The sequence below is a fragment of the Syzygium oleosum genome, unplaced genomic scaffold (genome assembly GCF_021117445.2).
Source record: "Syzygium oleosum isolate NSW1041296 unplaced genomic scaffold, Sole_v2.1 Sole_v2.30, whole genome shotgun sequence".
Lineage (NCBI taxonomy): Eukaryota > Viridiplantae > Streptophyta > Magnoliopsida > Myrtales > Myrtaceae > Syzygium > Syzygium oleosum.
In genome coordinates, this window is record NW_026607514.1 from 2,567,340 (window position 1) to 2,587,377 (window position 20,038).

Genomic DNA, 20,038 nt, shown 5'->3' on the forward strand with positions numbered 1-20,038 from the left:
GGTGATTCATATCGGTGGACGGGATTGGAATGTCATCGCCTAAAATTAGAGATGAGCATGATTCCAGAGTAGAACCGGGAACTGGCACTATTCTAGGTTCTAGGGTACGCGGGTAAGTTCCAAATTCAAAAAATTAGGGAATCGATTCCAACGAGTAAATTCCAGATTCCATGTGGAAAATGACTCACTCGGTGCAAAATGTGGTGAATTTTCTAGCACCTTTGTATTCTTATGTGTTTTTGCGGGACTTGGATAAAATTTGTGGACGCCCAAGATGGGCGGACTCGATTAGACTCAAAGAATCAAGACATTAGAAAAGGACAAGTGCTCTACCGTCTAAAACGATTCTTTGTAGGGTTTAGAGGATATGAGGTCCAATAATTTTCACATGCGATGGGCACGTGTACCTACATAATATACATTGTGACTTGAGTAGCTGCTAATGAGATATTATGGACGAGAGGTCCAAGTTTGAAAAAGAAAATTATAAAAGAAAATAAGTATGAGTTAACCATCATCATGACATTGTACGCTAGTTATTTATCTACATTGATATAAAGAACACTAGTGATGAATGAGTCGAGGCTAGATGAATTTATGATTTTCCATCCCTCATGAGTTGGTAGTGACAATGCGTCATTAGTCGAGATAAGTCCTGGCCAAAAAAGAGTAAAGTTATAGATACTCACCTATGTATTTTTGTGAACTACTATGTGCTAATTGCGCATAATGAAATAATATGCCATCTTCTTACATTTGAATGAGTAACTTGATGCCACATCGACAAGTTATTTTTTCATTTGCATATAGAGCTAGAAAGATAATGCATCTACTCGTATTGATTTTGTATATGCATATATTTTATACTAATCTTGAATTCACGTCACTGAATATTGGTAAGATGATCTTCTACATTAGATATAGAGATTTCATTTACTCGAGTGTGGCTCATCCCTTTATTTTACCAAATCTATAATGTAGTCAATTCATGTTGGATTCCCAGGACTGCTATGATGTACCATGCGCTCTTTTGGATGTTTGTATCGATATAAAGATACTATTATTATTGTAAAGATGCATATATATTAACTAATTGTTGATCTTGCGTGGGATTGTTTGTATTTGTACTATTTATGTTTCTACATGTTCTTAAATATAAAATATATACACACATAATAACACGTGTTATGCGTGATATTCCGGGGCATCTTAGTTTTCCTATAACGATTTTAAATAAACTTTCTTTCTCTTAAATCTTGTATTTTACGTTTGCCAGTAGTACTATACACATTAAGTATAACATATAACATAACAAAGTAAATAATTTCAACTTAGTATCATCCACATGAATAACATTGGCAAAAAAATTGTTACCATTCTCCTTTGTTTAAGTAGTTTATGAAAGGCAGATAAAGTATTTGTTTTTTCAAGAAAATTTTCCTTTAAAATGAAACTAAGCTCTTATTTTGACAAAAGAGCTTTTATTAAGTGCACGACGTTGGTGGTTCTTTTTTAAGAGAAATAGGAATAATATTTTTTATGAAAAAGGGCTAAAGCCGAAACAAAAATTAACGTCTAGAATCTATTATCCCTATTTTATCACCTAATAATATATTAACTAACTCTCTAACTTGGGCACGCATGATAACCATTATGTTTCTTTGTTTTTATATTTTTCTCTTCTCAGAAATAGGTTTGGAACAGAAATCCGTTTGATAACGCAATTTCATTTTTCTATTTCTGGAACAATTTTTTGTCCAAAAATACATTTGGAACATAAATGAGAAGTAGAAAACCTTTTAATTTCTAAAACAAAAAGAGAAATAAAAACTCTTCTCATCACTCGCCCTAGCCTCCTGCTGCCCACCGCCTGCCGCCTGCCACCCTCCTCCCGCGGCCAGCTAGTCAGCAATATGATTTCCTTCTCGAAAATTATGTTGCGCTTTGAACTTAGGGTCTGTTTGTTTCGCCAAAAATGTACCATTTCTGAAAAACATTTTCCAGGAAGTCATTTTCCAATGTTTGGCTAAAATCTAAAAAAGACCTTGAAATTATTTTTAGTAATTGGATAAGGAAAATCTTATGGGGAAAATTATCAAAAAATTCATATTTTTTAAAATTATTTTTATATTTTCATTACTTTTAATTATTTTTATTTTTATATATATTTTCTTTTCTTTTTATTCTTTTTGCTGGCTAATGGCCACAGGCGAGCTCAAGCCTCGCTCAAGGTCGGCAAGCTCGAGGCTCGCCACTAGTGGCTGCGAGCTCACCGAATCAAGCAAGGCCCGAGCTTGCCCATCGTCGTCGTGGCTGGCAAACCGGCCGAGGAAGATGCAAAAAGAAAAAGGAAGAAAAGAAAAAAAAAGAAAATTTTAAAATAATAAAAAATTGATTTTAAAATAATAAAAATTCGATTTAAAAAAAGGAAATAATTAAAAATTCGAATTCGTTTTTATTTTTTTTAAGAATAAAAGTTTCATTAACCAAAGACCTGAGCCCGAGCCCCAAGGACCCGCGCATGGCCTTTGTGGACCCGCGCCTTAGAGTCGAGACCAAAGGTCGAGCGTCGGGGACTCGGGCATGGCATTTATGGACCCGAGTCTTGGGCACAGCATTTATGGACCCGCGTTCAAGAGCCGATGCATCAAGTACGGGCACCAAGGGTTCAGGCTCGGCCTTGATTGACTCGAGACACTGAGGTCCCGAGCTTGGCCGCCGGAGACTTGGTCCTGAACGCAGGGACCTGAGAACCAGCGTTAGGGTTTCTGTGCTCAAGCATAGAGTTTCAGGTCCAAGCACCAATACCTAGTCATATTTCGGAAAACGTTTTATAGTTCTTTAAAAGAGAAAATCATTTTCCTGAATTTAAGCTTTGGTAGGAAAACTTTTTCCGTTGACTCATTTTCCTAAGCAAACCAAATGATGGAGGAAAATGTTTTTTGCGAAACAAACGAACCCTTAAAGTGAGATTTGAATAGTCTTTGTATATCTTTAAGCAAAGCAATGCCAACATTGTCAACCATAAGCTCTAGACAAATAAAATCAATGACAATTTTAAAGTCAATCTCACTTTGAGTTCAAAGTGCAACATAATTTTCGAGAAAGAAATCATCTGAATGATGATCTTGTAAAAATCAAGTTGTTTTGCAAAATTGAGTCCCAACCACAATGCCTAAAGTTCTGCTTGTGTCGGCGAACATATTCAAACAAAGCTGGCAAAACCACCAAGCCAGTTACTCCATTTGTTTCTGAATAAAACCCCCTGCAATTGCAAGTCTTGGGTTGCTCTAGGGCCATCAGTATTCAGTTTAATTCACTCTAGAAGCGAAGGATCCCAACTGACCAACATTGGGGAAGTATGTAATCCACTTAACGTCAAGTTATTCCAAGCGAAACCTTGATGATTTCACGTGTGATCAAATTACTTGTATTGGATTCGAAGGGAAAACAAAATTATCCCAAAAAAGGATTTGTTTCTCCGCTACCAATAAAGCCACACACTCACTCATAAGTTATGCTCCAATTATGATGAAAATTCGATCATTCTTTACCGGCAAGATTCGTATTCAACCATTGAGACAAATTCATCAAGAAAAATTCTTTCAAATATTATTGTGGACAAACTTAAGCCATATCCTACGAACAATTGGACGGCACATTAGAAATAATGTTGTTTCCACAGGAGACTCACATCTCAAGCAATATGAATTCCCGCACAAATTGCGAGTTCAGTTCATTTGTCAATATGCACTTATGAGCGACTAGCAAGAGGAAAGTTCTAATACATTAAGGTCCCTTCCACTTCCAAATAATAGACCACACGCTATCAAATTCTTGATTATCTACCCCCATCAATTACCTCACACGCTGACTTAAGAGAGAAAGATCCGCTTTTAGTACCCTCCCACAAAAGATTATCTTCCCCATTGGAGTGTGAAGGAGGTTTAACAGCTCAAATTGGAAAAATTATATCTTTTTGATTGAAAATTCCAACTCCCATTCAACACATAATCGCAAACTTTTCTATCCATCTTGGGATGAGATAGTTGAGTATTAACGATACTACAGAGCAGGTCTGTGTCTGAAATACATCTATCATATTTGCCATTGCCCAAACTCCACGGAACTCTTTCGTGTAAGAATGGCCATACATTCACCACCGCCTTCCACAAGATCAGTCACCAAGTATAACATGAATATTGGTCCTCTTTTCATAATGTGAACAATATTTGGCAATCAGAATTTGTGCCCAGAGGCTATTTGGCTTGAGTCTTGAGACCCCATGCTAGTTTCGTCACCCCATGCTAATCAGAACTAATCACAAGAGAAGTGAGGTACTTGTATGAAGTAATATGACTGAAATTAACAAAGAAGTTAGAGAGAATTGTTCATGTACTTGTATTTTGTATAATTTCAAAGACCGAGTCAAGCAGTCATTGTACCAAGAGGATGATGATATATCTAATAATCAGGTAAAGGAACCTGGTATGAGTCCTTGGAGTCTCTTGCCAACTACTTTTATTCAATAATACACCCTGCACAATAAGAGGGGAAGGGGAAAAACTTCAAGTTTCTCTCTCAGTTGAACTGGAAGCTCGTTCCCAAAATTGATGTGAAATGCAACATCGAGACGTGTCTAATGAGGAAGGACAGTACTGGCAATCTTCGCCACATAGTCATAAATAAACACAACCTTTCAAATTTGGGGCAGCCGGTTGTAGGTTTTGGACTGCAGAATCCCTTCCAGTATTCAAAGAAATGAAGGAAAAATATATAGCTTGTGCTAATCCTTTGTCGATTGGCCATGCTTATTTAAGATAAAAGGTATGGCCAACTAAAAATTGTATTAGAGTGGAGCTGACAGGAGCTGCAGCGGTATGCTAGATCTGAATGTTGGCACCAGAATCTGAGAACGAGCCTCTTACTTGGGAGTGTTTCGGCAAAAAATGCGATGTTATGGGTTCATAAAAAATCGGGCTAACAAAGTATGATGAAAAGCCTTTTGTTCCATTAATTCAGATTGAACTCCGACCTTCTGTAGTCCTGCTGTTGTTTCCAGGTGAAGAGCCAGGAGTCTGACTAGACTTTTAAAACTTACAATGAGAAGCGGTTTCGCTCTTCGAAAGAACTGAACCAATTGATGCACTGGATGCACTCGTTGATGAGGACGACCTTGTAGATGATGCCTCCCTGAGAGACCCTGAAATAAGTTCAGGCCACAATTCTGAAGAAGAAGAAGAAGACGAAGCTAGTGCGCCAATGGAAGATCCCACTGGGTAGGGTGCCTCGGGCATGTCTGCCAGAGAAGATGCAGAGGGGCTGTAACTTAGCATTCCCATTGGGTGATTAAATTTGCATGCTCGTCCATACTTGCATACTCCATGTTGCGCAAAATAAGAACAGGGTGGCGCACCCTAATTGACAAAAAAAAAAGGCCAAAATAAGAAGTAATGGTAGGGTTACTCAAATTAATCATGAATAGCTGAGCACAAGCATGCACGAACAAGGGTAGCTTTGCAAAAGCCAAAACTTTCATGGAGACATTGAGAAAAAGGTAAGTCACACAAATCATGAACTTAAAAGTTGCAATACGACCGTGCTAAGTATATCAGAGTAAATGATCCCATATTATCGTGTATTAATGGAGGGAGAATAGAAAATAAGGAGAAAAGCTAAATGAACAATTACGACTATGGGATGTAAGAGTAATGAAATTAGAGATAATGCAGACTTGAAAGGCTAGCCAACCTATATGCGTGCCACACCCATGTCAAAAAATTTGCTTCTGAGTCTTAACTATCAAGTCCCTAGCATACCATTTAGCAGCAATAGAGGCCAATTTGAATGCTCTCTTTACGAAGAGTAACTAAATGTTGGGGCTTATCATGGGTCCGCAAGACTTCTTTTCGACGTATGTACAAAAAAAAAAAGAAAAAAAGAAGCCGAGTTTGTCATGAGGGACTGCAGAAGATGGCAAAGTCATACAATATACAGTGATAAAATTCACTCTAGACGAGAGAAGCTAGTGTCAATACGTTGCGTATGAGCAGGCAAAAGTGCTTATTGAGCTTGCAGTTATGCCTGTCTTGATTACGGAAGCGCATACCATCTGCACCCTAACCCAATCAGGGAGCATCTAAACGTGACCAGGTTAGCTAGCAATAAGCAAGGCATATTAGAAAACTCCACTTACTCTCCAGGGATCGCACTTCCTATTAAAGTTTTATATTGACTCCCAAAGGCAAGTCACAAGCAGTGAGCATCAGCATCACTATCATGTAGGAAAAAGCCCAGCCAAATGCCTACGTACTCAATTATCCTTTCTAAAAGAGCTTGAAATAGTAAACTTGCAATTTGATGATTTTCATACTCCAGTCTTATAAACAAATGCAAACACAAGTTGAGTGAGACAACTTAAACCCGCAGGCCAATCACAAGTCAAATAAGAAAGTGGGAATAGCCATTGAACTGGAGATATAGCTCTTATTGGACTTCATAATGGAACTCTCTTCTTTGGGAATCATGTGATGAATGGTCATTTTTGGAAGATACCACTTGACAGATCTTAAAAAAATAAAATAAATCTGCTTTTGCAGAAGAAAAGACATTCGCCATATTTTGTTCCCTGTCATAGCAGTAGTGAGAATGCAATGCAGGATAAGAATCAACAAGTCAACAATTAGCATCAGGGTTGAGTACTAAAAAAAAATTGGGAAAAACATGTGTGCTGAAGAGAAGAAGCCCTTTTAATTGAGGTGAATTTGCCAAGATTATAAAACCTAGATGACAATGAGAGACAATGCTATATATCGATATAGGCATACTTTTATTCAAACAAATTAACCATGATCTGAGAAAATTACCTTTGCTTGTATTATTACAGAACAAAACATGCTGGCAAGCATCACTAACACTTTCTATTTTTCAATATATTTCCATGTTGAAGGATGCAGATATCATGCACACTGCAATCCATCTAAGAACAGAGAAGCAAACACCTATAACATGACTGAAATTTAGTTTAGAAAAAAAAAAACACACTTCATTTCACGAAGTATGCACAATCTGAATCTTTCCTTTGCTTTGCCCCAACAATTTCATAATTTACATTAGTTTGCCTGAAGTTCTTTCACTAGCGAAGTTCTTCTCGAAATTGAGTCACCTTTTTAAGCATACAACACTCAATTATTAACCAATTTGATATAATTTCAAAAGAGATTGCATAGAATCAATATTTGCCATTATTAAACAGTAATCTCTGATCGGGACTGCAAATACAGAAACTCCTGGCTGAAGTTTCACAGTTCAATCACCAAGATTCACATCAAACAACCTCTTGCATATTCATTACAGTAATTATGGAATACATGCTTCGTGCATTGGACGAAAACTTCACCAGCAGCAAGAACTTGAGGCAAACTCCTACAGTTCCGATAGTGTAGTAGGTAAAATGAGATAAAACAAGACTTAGATGGGGCAGATTGATACAGGTGGCGAAATGTACTTTTCAATTTAGTCTAGCCATACTTGAGCTGATCCAGCTATCTTTTAGAAGGATAAATAGTGAGAAGATGCAAAATAACGAGTTACGAGGCTCCTTTGGGGCCAGTGTAGGGGTATTATCACTGCTCAGGAGGCATGATATGTCATCCAGCATGAGATTGTACTCTGAAACTCTCAAGCTTGTATCTTAGATAAGCACCTTTGTGGTAAGGCTCGATACCCAGTGGAATGCAAGATGCATGCTGCATACAATAATCAAGCCATGTGGAAAGTGTAGACTGAGTATTCAAACTAAATGCAGACATCACACAGAAACAGACATAAACAAACACTGATGTCAAGCAAGCAGCCAACCAAAAATTTAAGTAAAAAAAGAAAGGGTCACAATGTCAGATGTTAATATTTGCACTCCTGCATACTGAATCAGATCTACCATTGCCTTCCCTAAGAATCGTAATTAGTCCATCTTCTCACTTGCCACAATAAGCTAAGTCAACAGAATAAGCAATACCTTCTCAGTTCTTTATCTGCTATTTTTGTTATTCTCAGATTCCTAAATGGTCATTTTCCATATAGCACATCGATGATAAGTTCAGATACATTAAGCATAGAATGGCAATATCAATAACAGAGGAACACATGGAACTCTCAATTTAGCTTTCCTAGTCTTCTGAATCAGTAAAAAAAGGCTGAACATAAGTTTCTGCACGAATATCATGCTGAGTTGCTTGTCAGACAATCGCTTACCGATGGCACCAGTAAAAAACTGGCATTGTTCGCCAATGCAGCCCACAATATTGATCAATTTGATAGGCGTTGCCGTATTTCCATTATCACTGAGTTTTGGTGAAGATAAATCGTTGTATTGACTCGATGATAATGGAAACATCATGTGAAATATCAACTTGATCATTCTTGTGAGCTGTATCATCGCCCTAACATAGAAGTCATTAAGTGACACACTTCAGTCAGACAAAGGCGTTATGGCTCACTGAATACATAACAACAGGATCCACTTTTGCACTTGTCAATTAGCAATAGACAGTTTCTGTAGGTTCCACTTTTCGCAAAATGGCTAAATATCTGTATCACACACATTAGTCACTTGACAATAGAGAAAACACAATTTTGGGCAAACAAAGCTACACTTCTAATGTTGAACTATATCCGCTCATTTGTCTACTATTTACATGGAGGAAGGGGTTGTAAGGTCCCAGAAATCTGAATCTCCTATACTAGTCTAGGGACACGGGAAGTCTCCTACTATCATTGGCTGCCAATAACACTAAAAATTAACATGCAGTTTGACTTCTATTTGTGGTTACACAGTCCAAAAATAACAAGCTAACTCCTGCCATAAATTTTCTGAGTTGTTGGGAAGATGATGATTTTGTATATTCTTGCAGGTTATTTGGCTGATAGTTCTCTCTACAGCATTTATAACACAAAAGCACAAAATCTTCCCCTAAAGGACATGATTATCAGAGATGGTTTCCAAAAATAACTCAAGAAGTAGATCTGGTTAATGGAGTAGTATCACTCTTCATGCTTGCAGAGAAAGGAAACTTTTAGATTACAAACTCTGGGACTCTTAAAGATACAACTGTCTCCTGCTAGTTTGTAGTAATTGAGAGGGAAGAGAGTGGACGAGATAAAAATCTTTGTATACGCTAGCACTAGCATCACGAAGTTGGCAGGATAGAAAAACCGAGTTTCCATTTTCTTTCCACTTGAAGAATCATGATCCATAGCAACAAAATTGTAAGGAATAGATAGTATCATGAACTGTAACTCAAACACGGTTGAGAAAAACCAGAACAGGGAAGAACTATGGAAAGGATGACAGATGCTTGGAAGTAGAAAATCCATGTGGGTATTACAAGTTAAATTATGGACATTGGTAGGGAAGACTCCGTAGATCACATCACGGGCTGAACTTTAAAACCGTTAAATCCTGAAGATTGCAGTTTGGAGCTTGCTGTCCATGAATATATCAAGTCCTGTAACCAGCAGAACATTGCTCAAAGACATCTTTTTGGTGGTCATGAAAATAAGCATCTCAAGTAGTATGCCAGAAAGATTATGGTCTCTATACTCAATCTCTAAGTTGTCAGATATATGCATCCCCCCAGGATCGGCATCTCAACTGAGTCCGCAATTTCCTCTCTTCGCAACCATAAAAGTTGAAGTTGGATCACCAAGCATTGAAGGCAACATCGTAGAGAATTATTTTCAATTCCTAGTCAAGCATTGTGAAGATTCTCCCAATAACATGTCAGGAAGATAGAAAGTAGGTAACACTGATTAATCCCTGCATCAAAGGCCAGCTTAATCCCATTCTTAATGTGTACTTTTAAAGTAGACAGAGCAGGATTGGCCCAAGAACTTAAAACCAGCAAAGAGTTTCTATAAAACCAGTAACTTATTCAAGCAAACTAAAGGTCAAGGGAAAGATCGTTACTGGACGCAATGGCAAGCCAATGGGGCTAAGCAAAACACTTGCTTCTTGAGATATCAGATCTGGCGGTTGATGGTATCTACACGAAGATCCATATTTACAATATCCTGTTTTCATGTAATATTGACACTCAGGTTGGCCAGGCCTCTCTGGAAATGACTGTTCTTTTTGGTTACCACTTGAAGCACCGAAAAAGGGAAGTAAAGGTTGCTATTGTCCAGGGAAACCTGACACTGGTGGAGATAGTTGGGTTACTCCATACACTGAACTCGACCCCGTAGAAGGTTGAGTACTTGGAGAGGCCGCCGGACCAACCGTTGCCTGAGGAAGACATACAATTAAAGACATGAATGAAGCTGGAAATAGTGAACTTTGATTCACCTACTAAATAAGGACTCCAACCATGACAAGGAACCATGCTGGGGGAAAGCAAAACAGAACCTTAGGGGCCATATAATGACAATACAGGAGACCTTGCAACTACAACACCGTACTGGTGAGATGAATGAACAGCAGGCGATTGCGCAGTAGGATACACGCAGATGCCACCATTGGAGCAGCCACCGGAGCAATCTGTGGTGCTGCTCCTGGTGTTGGAACCTGGATTCCAGCTGGCCGGGTTGGTGAAATTTACACGCGGCACCAAACCTACGTTGCCCTGTCTTTATATAATAGGAACACTCTTTCTCACCCTGACATCAAAAGTTCATTTTTCATAATTAGATGTGGAGCGAATCTGATAATGATACATAACAAGCATCTATTTGTTAAACTCTGAATTAATGTTAATACGAACCAGTCGTAATGGGTAGCCATAATAATTGAGTGCGACAGGGATAGCAGAACCCATTCCCTGCTTAGGATGGTGAACTTTACATGACACACCAAATTTACATGTACCCATCCTCGTAGTACTGCAGTTTAGAGAATGCATCACATGTCCAAACCAGGACCCGTTAGAGAGGAACAAAGACCTTCGTTGTACATTACCTATGAAAAACACAGAGCATACCCCAGCACATCCGGCACTGAGCATACTTACACGGGAAAAAAAGAAGACCAAATCTATTACCTCGCATACTGGCTGGCCCAAGCGTTCCGGATACTCAACTGCACCCGTTCGCGCAGCCCCAAGCACCTGAGGAGCGTACAAAATCTACATTGTTTGGTGAATGACATCTGAGTTGCCGCCCAGAAATGGCAACTAGAAAGTTCACCGTCAGTCTATTCTGAACATAGTTACTCTATGCCAAACAATTTGGGATCCTTAATCAACAAGTTTATCAAAAGTAGCATCATTCACTGTTCAAATATTATTACCAAATCAAACTGCAACACCTAATTGACTAAATCTAAAACGACAAGATCACACCAGTCCAAAACAAGATCAAAGGATCAAACAAACATCCAACCAACAAACAATTAAATGATCATCGGATTGGAAACCAAAGGAGGCAGAAAATACCGCGCTACGGTCGGGCGGATGAATGAAACGACAATGCGCACCGTACCCACAAAACCCTGTCCACAAATAGTAGATGCAATCGGCCTCATCGGGCCTCTCCGGGTACGATGTAGCACCTCCCAATTCCAACTGTCACACATGCTCTACAACACGCAAAAACCGACCGAACTCACGATTCGCATTCCGGCTAGCGTCGCCATAAAACCGTCGTGACGAGAACGCGCGACTCCCAAACCGAAAACGCCGAAATGCAGAGCCGAATGAGGCGCGTCACTCGAAGGCCTGTGTCGGTGCCGGGATCCGACCGCGGCTCCTCGCCGGGCGCGCCGTACAGCTCCATCGTACGGTGTGGGGGTGGAGGGGACCCCGGACTCGTCGGGACCAGCGGCGGAATAATGATCAGGTGATCGCGCTGCGGTGGAGGGACGAGGATTGTTGCGGAAATGAGGTCCGAGAAATTTTCCGGATCTAAAGTACTCGATAGGCAACGTTCGATTAAGTTTAAATGCATTGAGAAATGCAGGAGGAAGTTAGTTCTGCATGGATTACAAAATTGTACTCACTTTTGAGGATTTTTGTTTCTTAAGATAGAGTGGATATTATCATCATGTACCTTAGTCTTTAGACCAAAAGAAAAAACACGTGGCTTGTCTTAAGATTTTATTCAATCAAAATGAAATAAAAATACGATTATGCTCATCGTGATTCAACAATTACCATTATTTAATGAAATTAAAATAAGATTCTGCTCATAGTGATTCAATACATTATCTTCACTTGCGATGCCGGGATTGGTGGATGGTGCAAGGTGCATCTAAGTCAAAGTTGGAAATCATCCTCACTCTCCACATATCGTTTCTGCACGCAGTTCACTCTCCTAGGCCTTGTTTTTGTAGGGGCCACTTCTTCAGCATCTCAGGGCGAGAAGCCAACCGATGATTCCGATTCCACCGGAAGTGAGCAAATGTTGTCCAATATGCTGAAGAAGTGATCAGATGGTCCAATTGAAACATGGAGAAATTGTCATGGAATACGTCGCATGATGCTGAACTATCCACCACTTCCTCATTTCCGGTGGAAGTGTTGGCTTCGCCAAAGTCCGAATAATAAGCCAGCTTCTCGCTCTCAGAGTGTCTCTCCACATCTAATATCTGCATGTGATTCAGACTTGCTTTTGGACGGGCCACTTCTTCAGCATCATAAGATCACATTGGAATCATTTCCTCCTCGCTTACTTCGTATGTATCAGCTTCGTCATCGGAATCATTTCCTCCTCACTTACTTCGTATCTATCAACTTTGTCATCGGAATCATTAAACTCCTTGAGCCTTAAGTTGAACACCTTGCCAGATCCGACTGGCAGGCGATCGCGCTGTCATGGAGGGACGAGGATTGTTGCGGCAATGAGATCCGAGAAATTTTCTGAATTTCCAATGAGTGCTTGATTTTATTTGCTAAATTAGAGAGAGATCCACTCTCTGGTCCATTTTTGCCAATGTATGATAGATTAATCCAAGAAAACAGAAGTATCGTCCTTTGTTTTTCCCACGAGGAACAAAAGATTTCAATTATATTTATCTGTAGTGTTTCTTTATGTGATGGGTGTTCGGGACTCTTTGAACATATGATAATCCCCACGGGTGTGATAGTCCCAGACGATTTTTTTGATCGCGAACGTAGATCTTTGAATCACTTGATCGAGTCTATGTAAGCCTTAATCTCACTCACACTCAAGGAAAAGCTCTATTATGCTTGTATTGTTCAAAAGAAGCGGATGATCCAAATGAGATGGAAGCTCCCCTATTTATACAAAAGTCCCTCTAATTATAACCATTGATCTTCTATACGATCTAAAGATAAAGGATGTTCCTTGTCAAATTGATCCGATAGTAGAGATCCACTTGATCTAACAGTGAAGGATAGTGATCTCGTCACATTAATCTAACGGTAGAGACCATCCAACGGTTGAGGGCTTCAATCTTTGTCACACAAATTCGATGGTGAGATCGAACCCCTTTTGCTGATCTAACGGTTCTAAGGAACCTTCTTGGATCGATGATGTGGCAATCCCTTGGATTGATGACGTGTCGAACTTTGGTCCGTGACACACGCGGGTAGTTACCGAAGACACACATATCTGTGTTGCTAGAGTTCTCAGGGAATTTATATACAGCGTATTGGTAAATGGGATGGGTGGGTCGTTGGCCTTTAACAGTAAAAGATAGAAAACAAGAAAAAAAGAAAGAAAATAAAACTAAAAACAAAATTAAAAAAATTGTTTAACTTTGTGTCGGTAGTACTGTGTCACATAGGACGACCGGTATCGACGTTGGCGATACTTGGTTAAAATTGGCCTGAATGACTAAATTGACAAGTCGTCAAAAGGTCAAGGACTAAATTAAAATAAAATTAAAAGTTTAAAACTGAACTGACGGTAAATTTATGACTATTTAGACAATTTTCCCGTTTTTTGTGAATGGAGACAAAGGAATGTTACGTTTATTTCGTGAAAAATATATATTTTGTAAAACATGTTCCTAAAAATAATCACTTGTGTTGATTGAAATAATCAGTCAATGAAAAATATTTCATTATCGACGTCAATTTATATCTGAATATTTTTATATCGATGAATTTTTTTTTAATTCGTTTATTTTAGTAAGCGATACGAAAATAATGTTTAGAAAAATAAATCGGACCAAAGTTAACACACGCTAGTCTTCAGTTTCTTCGGTCTCTCTTTTCCCCTCTCTCGTCTCGCTCGTTACTCTCTCAGCCGCAGGCCTGCCGGCCCTCTCTCTCGTATCGCCGCCGCGTCCGCCGTCGCCGTCGCCGTCGTGAGCAGCACTCCGCCACTCGCAGTGCCGGAAGTCATCTTCACCTCACCCTCTCCCATCTCTCGCCCGTGACTCTCTAAGCCGCCGCTCTCACTCTCTCTCTCTTTTATCGCCGCGGCGTCTCGCCGTCGCCGTCGCCGTCGCCGTCGTACGCAGCACTCCGCCGCTCGCGGTGCCGCTCGCTGTTCTCCCCTCCAGGTACCCCGTCTCTCTCGCTCTCTGTCTCTGTCTCTCTCTGACTCCGTGTTAGCCTGTCGGTGGTTTCTTTTCGGTTTCTACCGTGGCGAAAGTCTTTCGGTCCTTCTCGCCTTTGAGTATCATCATCTCTACACATTCTTCTCACCAGTTGTTCGAGTATGCCTCGTGCCACATCCATTGCCACGAGCTTGCTTCTTACGGGTGCTTGCCAATTGTGTCAATCACACCACCTGTTTGATAAACGTTCAATCTTTTACCATGTTCTTATCCATTCCTATCGCAGTTTTGGAGGGATTGGCTGATGTCGAATGACCATGTGGTTTTTCTAAATCTGTTGCTATTGTCAGACAAGTTGTCAAGAACAGTTTGCCGCTTTTGAATATGGTTCCAACGAAATTATGCTTTGATATGTGAGCTAGTACTGATAGCTTTTTCCCTTTTTCAATTGATTTGCAGCTCGGAGTATACAATTTATAGGAGGGGCATTATGTTCTATCTTAGTCTAATCGAGCACACGCTGCGGTTACCTCCCCATCTGCTCAGCCTATCCCAAGATAAAGCTGTTAGACATGAGCTTGAGAACCTTTTCTTAGATAAGGTTTGTATTGGCGCGTGCATTTGTTCTGGGTATTCTCATTTTTTTCTGGTTTAGTGTTATGTAATTTTCAATTAAATAACTTTAAAGGCTGATGCTGCTCGTTCTTATAATGAAGGTTATTGCAAATTTGGGCCTTTGCATTTCTCTCTATGATATCAGAAGAATTGATGGTGGCTTTATCTTTCCAGGAGATGGTGCACCTACTTACACGGTACTTTATTCTATTTAGATTTGCCGTTTCAGGTTTTATGCTTAGTCGAACCTATTTTATATGGTAACAAAATCAGTCGCCCACATAGGTCATCTTGAGGTATCTGTCAGTCAAAATATTGTGCGATAGCATTTCCCCCTTTTTTAGTGGATTATCACTTTCTGGTTTGTTGAGAAACTTGTGCAATTTTCTCTCTGCTTCAGTTCATCGCCTCGTATTTCAACTTTGAATAAATTCACTTAGAACCGCTGTCTGCCGACTTACCTTGTAAAGAGCACTACCTGCCTTAGTTTTTGGTCAATAAGTATATCGATCATCTCCCATGCCATTGTTCAGAATGTTGGGACATTTTGAAAGATTCCGTTGCTGCATTTTTCTTTTATATATGGAGAATCAGTGAAATTTATGGATTTGTTCTTTCTGTAAGTTAATTCTTATCCTGTTGTTATAAGCTTCTTCTATAAGTAAGCTTAAGATCTTCAGTAGTGTTGGATTGGTATAACCAGAATCTGTCGGCTTTTTTTATGAGAAGTCCAATACGTCAAGATATTGTGTGAGTTGCACATAAGGACGGGACCTTCGATCTAATCCAAGGTCGCGACTATCGTATTTTAGTCAGTAAGGATCGCTTTGTACAGTTCCACTTCCCTTTTTGTTTGCTTCTCTTGCGCTTATTGGCATGAAGGCTTAAAGTGGTTAGGCCCCAAAGCTTCCCTTCTTGTTTTATGGGATATTGATTTGCATAGTGGTTTCCCTTAAAGTACTTCCTTCTACCATGTTTAAATAAGGCAATGAGCTCCCCTAAGCTTGGTTTTCTTTTTTTTTTTTTTTTTTTGCCAAAACTCACTTCAAGAAGTTCTTTTCCCCTTTTACAGATCTTGCATTTAGCAGAGCAAGGAAAAACAATCCACCAATAACGTATTCCTTGATAACTGAAAAAATCCTAAAATTTGCAAAAGACAGTGCTATCTTCGCGGTCCTAGTCGCTTTTATTGGAATCAAATGGAATCTAATAGAACTACCAAGATTACCCACATCTTTTAGTGGAGTAAACTTTGATTAGACAACTATTGGAACATCCCTGTCCCGACACCCCTCCCCCACCCAAAGGGAAAAAACAGAAGTTTAAGTTCAGTGGCTTAGGCAACACTTTTTCATGTTAAAATTCCTATCCTTCCACCAATCTGTCAATCATCACAGAGCTTGTATAGTTGAGTCATCTCTAAACGAATTGCCTGAAAGAGTATTGATATGCACAAAGTGTCTTTGATAAGGTAATATCTATGAAGACTTGTGCCTTTATTTTTTATCGAAACATTTGTGAAGCAAAGTGAGTCATTGACTCTTTAAATTATTTAATTTATCAAGATATCATGTTAAGGGATACTTCGGTGAATTTTGCTTTTGTTACACAATGCTCTCCTATTGTTGTTCCCTCTTTTTAGTTATTTAATATTATTCATTTGAAGTCCTGTATTAACAGTCATTTTGATATCATTGTAGGTGGAATGCAGACTGATAGTGTTCCGTCCATTTATTGGGGAAATAATTGATGCGAAACTCAAAGAATTTGATAAAGACGGTTTGCGCTGTATGTCTCAATCTGCACATGATACTAAACTTTGTCTTCTTTTGCTTCTGTCCTCTGAATGTCAGTGTCATCCTTTTCACAGTGGTGTAAAAGTGGTTCTTGACAAACGAGCAACAGATGCATGTGTGTGCCTCTTTTCTAGTCTTATGGGGAATATAGAGCTGCTGTTTCGTTCTGGCATTATATCCTGTGAGGATATGCGTTTGGGCAGTAACTAGTAACTACTATCCAGGGGAAATGAAGATTGATTATTAGGCTATTGAAGTCTGCATGACTTTGCCCAAACAAAAAAAGTCTGCATGATGAATATATGCTATATAATCTGCACAGTGATATCAACTAAGTTAACTTTCATTTTGATTTGATAGAGTTTTATGCTTTGATCTTTTCTTCGATAAGGGTGGCAAAAACAAGTCATAACTTTTCATTGTGGATGGAAGATGTTTCTTGAATGCATTCTATGATGTACTACTGCGGGGAAACATCTTGAAGTTTTAAGTAATTTTTCTATGCATGTTCACTGGGTTAGTCATGGTAGTTTGGACTAAGTGTGGGATCTCTTTCATATACCGGATTTTATTAATGGATTAGCAATTGGTGCACATCTAAGTAGCCGCAACTGCATAGCTTCTTGTGGAAGCTCTGGTATTTGTTGGGTAATTGCCTCTTTTAAACTATCAATTATTGAGGATGAACATGGTCTCTCACCTCACCTCTGGATGAAACCAATTTGATGTTTTCTCAGAGTGAAAATTATATTTCTAAGGGTTATAAAGGTGTTTACAAATGACTATAGTTGCACGTTTTAGCATTCATTGTGATAGTTAGTGCTCATCGAGCTCATTCAAGGGTAGGATATTGGTGACTTTGGATGCTAAGCAAGAGTCAATTTTTCTCCTTGCTGAGTTGTCTCTGTGGTTTTTGACGAATTGATTTGTGCATGTTTTTTAGTTGCACCCTACAGGTTCGGTTCTTAAGTGCAAAAATTCTTGTGTTAGATAACCTTTTTTTTTTTGACTCGCATGGTTTGTGGTATATTTGGTGGGCTAAGGGTTTATCCACCTTGAATGACTTTTCTCACCCTTGGAAGAAAAGGTAAGAATTGAGCTTAGGCTTCAATTGGTTGCGTTTGAAAGTGAAAAGGAACCTAAGTAGATGGAAACTGGCGTTGGCATATGTTATGATGAGTTGGGGTGTCTAAGTTGCTTAATGAAGGAAGAAATGTCTGGGAAGATGAATGTTTCGGTCGATGTATCTTCACCTGTTCTTGTCAACGTGTTATCTTTTCCATGCTCTCTTTGTATGAGTTGCCATCTCTTATGAGTTATCATCTCTCGCATAATTGCACAATCTTAATCATCTCTCTCACAATGTTCTGTTCTGGAACTATTTGAATTTTTTCGGGAATTCTCTCCCATCATGTCATGTTCTTGTCTTTTGAAGCTTTTAATTCTTGTTGCAATAGAAATACGAGCTTGTCTTTCCTAACAATTTTTCTGCAGTATATCTTTTGGTTTTCTGTAATCTTCACTTTGTGAGGTACTTTACATTGGTAATGATTTCTAGTTGTAGATACTTGAATCCACGCAAGAGTTTACCAATTTAATGAAATTGATGGGTGATCTAATAGTCAAGTTAGGCAATTTCTTTTCCTTTTTGTTTATGAGCTATATGGTACTCTTGCAGTAATGCCGTTTTTGTGATTGGCAGTATCTATGGGATTTTTTGATGATATTTACATACCCTTTCATCTCTTGCCATACCCATCCCGTTTCGAACCTGACTCAGAAAATGGGTAAGAGCCTCTCTTTTCTTTAAATTGTGGTTAATTATTACTGGAAATTTGAGTTGTTCCTTAGGAAGCTCTTTGTGGGCACGTTCATATATTGTTTCTATGGGAAATGTCATTTTTGGTCAACCAATACGTAATTTGCAGGAACCGGTTTAGATGGATATGGGAATATCGTGATGCAAATGAGGAAAACGGAGCTGATCAGACATCGGGCACAGTATTATATCCTATTGATGAGATTGGCGAGGTTTGGTTGTTGCTTTGGTTCCTAAATTTATTGCTGAACTTGTCACATTTTCCAGCAATTTACTTGTAACCTACTTAGTTTCCTTCTTTGTGATATAGATTTGAAAAAGTAAAAATAGAAGCACGTCTTATCAAATGCAGACTATCAGATTCAGAGTTCAGAGTGTAAATTATCCTTCAATTCCACTGGAACAACCAAAAGATGCGAAGCCATTTGCTCCTATGGTGATTACTGTGAGTTCTTTCATAAACCATGTTTGGTGCCTCTACAGCTTCGTTTCTATGTTTTTGTCTCTTGAGGCATTACTGGTCTAGTGCTGATGGCTACAATCTCTAGATTCCTTACACAGACTTCATTAGGAAATGAAGTACTGTCTTTCATGCAATGTTATCCCAAAAGAAGCCAATGACCCCCATGATCGATGTCTCTTCATGTGATTGCCCAAGTGTTATCTTAATTACCTTCTATGTTATCTCCTCATCTTTAAAACCTGACTGGATTGTTCGAGCAGGTCTAATACTTATTAAACTTTTTACTTTACAGGGATCGCTTGATAATGATGGTTTGGGTCCCCTTTCATGGTGGGAATGATGAATATGTGTTTGGGTTGGTAAGGCAGATCTGTCAATAACAGGATTGACTGTGTTCGCTACAGAACGAGTACTTAGCTATAGCATCTCCTGTATATGTTCCTTATTTCTTTATTATGTGTATTAAATGACAAGTTAATTGAAGTCATATGTGCCAAAGTCTTATCAGTCTTCCGTTTTGGTGGTCATAGGCACCTTCTGGTGTAATGATCTCTGGGCTGTGACATAAGTGTCTGTCGTGTCAGTATTGACTGTGGAGAGGAACTATAGGAGGAATGCTACGGTTTAATGCATAGGCTAGCATCGGACTTGGTCATGTATATTTGGTGTCCTGGGTTGAATGCCATTGCCTTCATTGATTTTTCTTCTCCCCCCATCAGTATTTCACCTCATGTTGAGTTTGAAGTGCAAGCTAAGTTATGATCAAAGGAGTCCAATTCTGCAGCTATTGGCCCTTGCAAACTCTTTCTTCTGGGCGCAGAAAAGCTCTTTTTTCTTGTCTGCATAGACGAGGCTTGCGTGTGGAATTTTTCACAGCTATCGCT

General features: G+C 39.1%; 1 protein-coding gene and 1 pseudogene across 4 annotated transcripts; one reads left to right on the plus strand and one right to left on the minus strand.

The window, feature by feature from the left end:
• Window positions 1-4,377: 4,377 nt before the first annotated feature.
• Window positions 4,378-10,782, minus strand: LOC130135281 (zinc finger CCCH domain-containing protein 58-like; annotated as a pseudogene).
• Window positions 10,783-14,356: 3,574 nt separating this feature from the next.
• LOC115677520 (uncharacterized) lies at window positions 14,357-19,861 on the plus strand. 4 transcript variants are annotated; one of them, XR_008814741.1, is made up of 9 exons: window positions 14,708-14,815; window positions 14,921-15,062; window positions 15,178-15,273; window positions 16,777-16,864; window positions 18,575-18,659; window positions 18,801-18,903; window positions 19,044-19,136; window positions 19,447-19,563; window positions 19,685-19,861. XR_008814741.1 is itself a non-coding variant. In XM_056304059.1 (8 exons), exons 2-8 carry the CDS (start codon window positions 14,952-14,954, stop codon window positions 19,492-19,494), a joined length of 624 nt encoding a protein of 207 aa, XP_056160034.1. In that variant the 5' UTR covers window positions 14,357-14,464; window positions 14,921-14,951; the 3' UTR covers window positions 19,495-19,861. The 4 variants fall into 4 exon arrangements, 3 of the variants coding, with proteins under 3 accessions (XP_056160034.1, XP_056160035.1, XP_056160033.1); XM_056304059.1 differs by lacking the exon at window positions 14,708-14,815 and adding an exon at window positions 14,357-14,464 and having other exon boundaries at window positions 19,447-19,861; XM_056304058.1 differs by having other exon boundaries at window positions 19,447-19,861.
• Window positions 19,862-20,038: the final 177 nt, after the last annotated feature.

Excerpts from the sequence above, each read along its gene's own strand:
- LOC115677520 (XM_056304058.1), top strand. The coding sequence starts at position 14,766 with ATGTCGAATGACCATGTGGTTTTTCTAAATCTGTTGCTATTGTCAGAC. Across the intron at positions 18,660-18,800 it reads GAACCTGACTCAGAAAATGG|GAACCGGTTTAGATGGATAT; the intron begins GTAAGAGCCTCT and ends CGTAATTTGCAG. Across the intron at positions 19,137-19,446 it reads TTGCTCCTATGGTGATTACT|GGATCGCTTGATAATGATGG; the intron begins GTGAGTTCTTTC and ends TTTACTTTACAG.